The sequence below is a fragment of the Chiloscyllium punctatum genome, unplaced genomic scaffold, assembly GCF_047496795.1.
Source record: "Chiloscyllium punctatum isolate Juve2018m unplaced genomic scaffold, sChiPun1.3 scaffold_1717, whole genome shotgun sequence".
In the NCBI taxonomy this organism is placed as follows: Eukaryota; Metazoa; Chordata; class Chondrichthyes; order Orectolobiformes; family Hemiscylliidae; genus Chiloscyllium; species Chiloscyllium punctatum.
Genome location: NW_027311451.1, coordinates 20,001 through 25,611, shown reverse-complemented (window position 1 = coordinate 25,611; position 5,611 = coordinate 20,001). Strand labels below are relative to the sequence as shown.

The window sequence follows — 5,611 nt, the reverse complement described above, 5'->3', positions numbered from 1 at the left end:
AGAGAGGGAGTGAGGGGAGAGACGGGGAGAGGGGACAGAGAGAGAGGGAGTGAGGGGGAGACTGGGAGAGGGGATAGAGAGAGAGAGAGGGAGTGAGGGGAGAGACTGGGAGAGGGGACAGAGAGAGAGGGAGTGAGGGGAGAGACGGGGAGAGGGGACAGAGAGTGGGGAGTGAGGGGGGAAACGGGGAGAGGGGACAGAGAGAGGGAAGAGGGGAGAACGGACAGGGAGAGAGGGAGTGAGGGAGAGGTGGGGAGAGGGGACAAAGAGAGAGAGGGAGACTGGGAGAGGGTACGGGGAGAGAGAGGGAGTGAGGCGGAGACTGGGAGAGGGGACAGAGAGTGAGGGAGTGAGGGGAGAGACTGGGAGAAGGGACAGAGAGTGAGGGAGTGAGGGGAGAGACGGGGAGAAGGGACAGAGAGAGAGGGGAGAGATGGGGAGTGGGGACAGAGAGAGAGAGGGAGTGAAGGGAGAGATGGGTGAGGGGACAGAGAGAGAGAGAGGGAGTGAGGGGGAGACTGGGAGAGGGGACAGAGAGTGGGGAGTGAGGGGGGGAGAAGGGGAGAGGGGACAGAGAGAGGGAAACTGGGAGAGGGGACGGAGGGAGGGCGGGAAGACTGGGAGAGGGGACAGGGAGAGAGAGGGAGTGAGGGGGAGACTGGGAGAGGGGACAGGGAGAGAGAGGGAGAGAGAGAGAATGGGGGGGGGGGGGGAGACTGGGATAGGGGACAGAGAGAGAGTTAGGGCGGCGAGACTGGAAAAGGGGAGAGGGAGAGAGAGGGAGTAAGGGAAAGAGAGGGAGCAAGGGGGAGACTGGGAGAGGGGACAGAGAGAGAGTTAGGGCGGCGAGACTGGAAAAGGGGAGAGGGAGAGAGAGGGAGTAAGGGAAAGAGAGGGAGCAAGGGGGAGACTGGGAGAGGGGACAGAGAGAGAGAGGGAGCAAGGGGGAGACTGGAGAGGGGACAGAGAGAAGGAGTGAGGGGGAGACTGAGAGAGGGGACATAGATGGGGGTAGACTGGGAGAGGGGACAGGGAAAGAGAGAGGGGGTGGGGAGACTGGGATGGGGACAGAGAGAGAGAGGGGGGGAGTGAGGGGAGAGACGGGGAGAGGGGACAGAGAGAGAGGGAGTGAGGGGGAGATGGGGAGAGGGGACAGAGAGGGAGTGTTGGCCCAGCGAGAGTACCCACCTCTTCGTGCAGCACCTGCAGGTGGTTCTGCTGCTCGGCCTGGCTCAGGGAGGTCTCACAGAGTCTGTCTTTCAGCTCCTGTAACTGGGAGGACAGTCGCTCCTTCTCTGTGTCAGCCTGAGAGGGAGAGAAGAACATCACACACGGTTAGGCTTAACATTATACCCCCACCCCCACTATCTTCCCAGGACCCAGGGGGGAGCAGGGTGCATCAGACACACCCCGGTCCCAGAGAGAGAGGGGGGAAAGGACAGTGTGTCTAACACACCCCGGTCCCAGAGAGAGAGAGGGGGGAAAGGACAGTGTGTCTAACACACCCCGGTCCCAGAGAGAGAGGGGGGAAAGGACAGTGTATCTAACACACCCCGGTCCCAGAGAGAGAGGGGGGAAAGGACAGTGTATCTAACACACCACGGTCCCAGAGAGAGAGGGGAAAGGACAGTGTATCTGACACACCCCGGTCCCAGAGAGAGAGAGGGGGGAAAGGACAGTGTATCTAACACACCCCGGTCCCAGAGAGAGAGGGGGGAAAGGACAGTGTATCTAACACACCACGGTCCCAGAGAGAGAGGGGAAAGGACAGTGTATCTAACGCACCCCGGTCCCAGAGAGAGAGAGGGGGGGAAAGGACAGTGTATCTAACACACCCCGGTCCCAGAGAGAGAGAGGGGGGAAAGGACAGTGTGTCTAACACACCCCGGTCCCAGAGAGAGAGAGAGGGGGGAAAGGACAGTGTATCTAACACACCCCGGTCCCAGAGAGAGAGAGGGGGGAAAGGACAGTGTGTCTAACACACCCGGTCCCAGAGAGAGAGAGAGGGGGGAAAGGACAGTGTATCTAACACACCCCGGTCCCAGAGAGAGAGAGGGGGGAAAGGACAGTGTGTCTAACACACCCCGGTCCCAGAGAGAGAGAGGGGGGGAAAGGACAGTGTATCTAACACACCCCGGTCCCAGAGAGAGAGAGGGGGGAAAGGACAGTGTGTCTAACACACCCCGGTCCCAGAGAGAGAGAGAGGGGGGAAAGGACAGTGTATCTAACACACCCCGGTCCCAGAGAGAGAGGGGGGAAAGGACAGTGTATCTAACACACCACGGTCCCAGAGAGAGAGGGGAAAGGACAGTGTATCTAACACACCCCGGTCCCAGAGAGAGAGAGAGGGGGGAAAGGACAGTGTATCTAACGCACCCCGGTCCCAGAGAGAGAGGGGGGGGGAAAGGACAGTGTATCTAACACACCCCGGTCCCAGAGAGAGAGAGGGGGGAAAGGACAGTGTATCTAACACACCCCGGTCCCAGAGAGAGAGAGAGAGAGAGAGGGGAAAGGACAGTGTATCTAACACACCCCGGTCCCAGAGAGAGAGAGAGGGGGGAAAGGACAGTGTATCTAACACACCCCGATCCCAGAGAGAGAGGGGGGAAAGGACAGTGTATCTAACACACCCCGGTCCCAGAGAGAGAGAGGGGGGAAAGGACAGTGTATCTAACACACCCCGGTCCCAGAGAGAGGGGGGGGGGGAAAGGACAGTGTATCTAACACACCCCGGTCCCAGAGAGAGGCGAGGGGGAAAGGAAAGTGTATCTAACACACCCCGGTCCCAGAGAGAGAGGGGGGGGAAAAGGACAGTGTATCTAACACACCCCGGTCCCAGAGAGAGGGGGGGGAAAGGACAGTGTATCTAACACACCCCGGTCCCAGAGAGAGACGGGGGAAAGGACAGTGTATCTAACACACCCCGGTCCCAGAGAGAGGGGGGGGAAAGGACAGTGTATCTAACACACCCCGGTCCCAGAGAGAGACGGGGGAAAGGACAGTGTATCTAACACACCCCGGTCCCAGAGAGAGAGAGGGGGAAAGGACAGTGTATCTAACACACCCCGGTCCCAGAGAGAGGCGAGGGGGAAAGGACAGTGTATCTAACACACCCCGGTCCCAGAGAGAGGGGGGAAAGGACAGTGTATCTAACACACCCCGGTCCCAGAGAGAGAGAGGGGAAAGGACAGTGTATCTAACACACCCCGGTCCCAGAGAGAGAGGAGGGGGAAAGGACAGTGTATCTAACACACCCCGGTCCCAGAGAGAGAGAGGGGAAAGGACAGTGTATCTAACACACCCCGGTCCCAGAGAGAGAGGGGGGGGAAAGGACAGTGTATCTAACACACCCCGGTCCCAGAGAGAGAGGGGGGAAAGGACAGTGTATCTAACACACCCCGGTCCCAGAGAGAGGGGGGAAAGGACACTGTATCTAACACACCCCGGTCCCAGAGAGAGGGGGGAAAGGACACTGTATCTAACACACCCCGGTCCCAGAGAGAGAGAGAGGGGGGGGAAAGGACAGTGTATCTAACACACCCCGGTCCCAGAGAGAGAGGGTGAAAGGACAGTGTATCTAACACACCCCGGTCCCAGAGAGAGAGAGGGGGGAAAGGACAGTGTATCTAACACACCCCGGTCCCAGAGAGAGAGAGGGGAAAGGATAGTGTATCTAACACACCCCGGTCCCAGAGAGAGAGGGGGAAAGGACAGTGTATCTAACACACCCCGGTCCCAGAGAGAGAGAGAGGGGGGAGGGGACAGTGTATCTAACACACCCCGGTCCCAGAGAGAGAGAGAGAGGGGGGAAAGGACAGTGTATCTAACACACCCTGGTCCCAGAGAGAGAGAGAGAGAGAGAGAGAGAGAGAGAGGGGGGGGGGGGGGGAAAGGACAGTGTATCTAACACACCCTGATGAGGGAGAGAGGGGGAAAGGACAGTGTATCTAACACACCCCGGTCCCAGAGAGAGGGGGGAAAGGACACTGTATCTAACACACCCCGGTCCCAGAGAGAGAGAGAGGGGGGGGAAAGGACAGTGTATCTAACACACCCCGGTCCCAGAGAGAGAGGGTGAAAGGACAGTGTATCTAACACACCCCGGTCCCAGAGAGAGAGAGGGGGGAAAGGACAGTGTATCTAACACACCCCGGTCCCAGAGAGAGAGAGGGGGGAAAGGACAGTGTATCTAACACACCCCGGTCCCAGAGAGAGAGAGGGGAAAGGATAGTGTATCTAACACACCCCGGTCCCAGAGAGAGAGGGGGAAAGGACAGTGTATCTAACACACCCCGGTCCCAGAGAGAGAGAGAGGGGGGAGGGGACAGTGTATCTAACACACCCTGGTCCCAGAGAGAGAGAGAGAGAGAGGGGGGGGGGGGGGGGAAAGGACAGTGTATCTAACACACCCCGGTCCCAGAGAGAGAGAGGGGGGAAAGGACAGTGTATCTAACACACCCAGGTCCCAGAGAGTGAGGGGGTAAGGACAGTGTATCTAACACACCCCGGTCCCAGAGAGAGAGAGAGAGGGGGGAAACGACAGTGTATCTAACACACCCCGGTCCCAGAGAGAGAGAGGGGAAAGGACAGTGTATCTAACACACCCCGGTTCCAGAGAGAGAGGGTGGGGGGGGGAAAGGACAGTGTATCTAACACACCCCGGTCCCAGAGAGAGAGGGGGGAAAGGACAGTGTATCTAACACACCCCGGTTCCAGAGAGAGAGGGTGGGGGGGGGAAAGGACAGTGTATCTAACACACCCCGGTCCCAGAGAGAGAGGGGGGAAAGGACAGTGTATCTAACACACCCCAGTCCCAGAGAGAGAGGGGGGAAAAGGACAGTGTATCTAACACACCCCTGTCCCAGAGAGAGAGAGGGGGGTGGGGAAAGGACAGTGTATCTAACACACCCCGGTCCCAGAGAGAGAGAGAGGGGAAAGGACAGTGTATCTAACACACCCCGGTTCCAGAGAGAGAGGGTGGGGGGGGGAAAAGGACAGTGTATCTAACACACCCCGGTCCCAGAGAGAGGGGAAAGGACAGTGTATCTAACACACCCCAGTCCCAGAGAGAGAGGTGGGAAAGGACAGTGTATCTAACACACCCCGGTCCCAGAGAGAGAGAGGGGGGAAAGGACAGTGTATCTAACACACCCCGGTCCCAGAGAGAGGGGGGGAAAGGACAGTGTATCTAACACACCCCGGTCCCAGAGAGAGAGAGGGGGGGGCGGAAAAGGTCAGTGTATCTAACACACCCCAGTCCCAGAGAGAGAGAGGGGGGAAAGGGCAGTGTATCTACCACAGCCCGGTCCCAGAGAGAGAGGGGGGGGAAAGGACAATGTATCTAACACACCCCGGTCCCAGAGAGAGAGGGGGGAAAGGACAGTGTATCTAACACACCCCGGTCCCAGAGAGAGAGAGGGGGGGGAAAGGACAGTGTATCTAACACACCCCGGTCCCAGAGAGAGAGAGAGGGGGGAAAGGACAGTGTATCTAACACACCCCGGTCCCAGAGAGAGAGAGGGGGGGGAAAGGACAGTGTATCTAACACACCCCGGTCCCAGAGAGAGAGAGAGGGGAAAGGACAGTGTATCTAACCCACCCCGGTCCCCGA

The 5,611-nt window shown here is 58.6% G+C and overlaps 1 protein-coding gene across 1 annotated transcript in view; it reads right to left on the bottom strand.

Annotated features, from left to right (window-relative positions):
* Positions 1–1,188: 1,188 nt before the first annotated feature.
* Positions 1,189–5,611, bottom strand: part of LOC140475492 (BICD family-like cargo adapter 2) — a gene marked incomplete at its 3' end in the record, with an annotated part of 16,867 nt that continues 12,444 nt past the window's right edge. The window contains exon 4 of the mRNA XM_072567789.1: positions 1,189–1,305. Within this exon, the coding sequence (XP_072423890.1) occupies positions 1,189–1,305 (117 nt within the window). The remainder of the gene's footprint in view (positions 1,306–5,611) is intronic.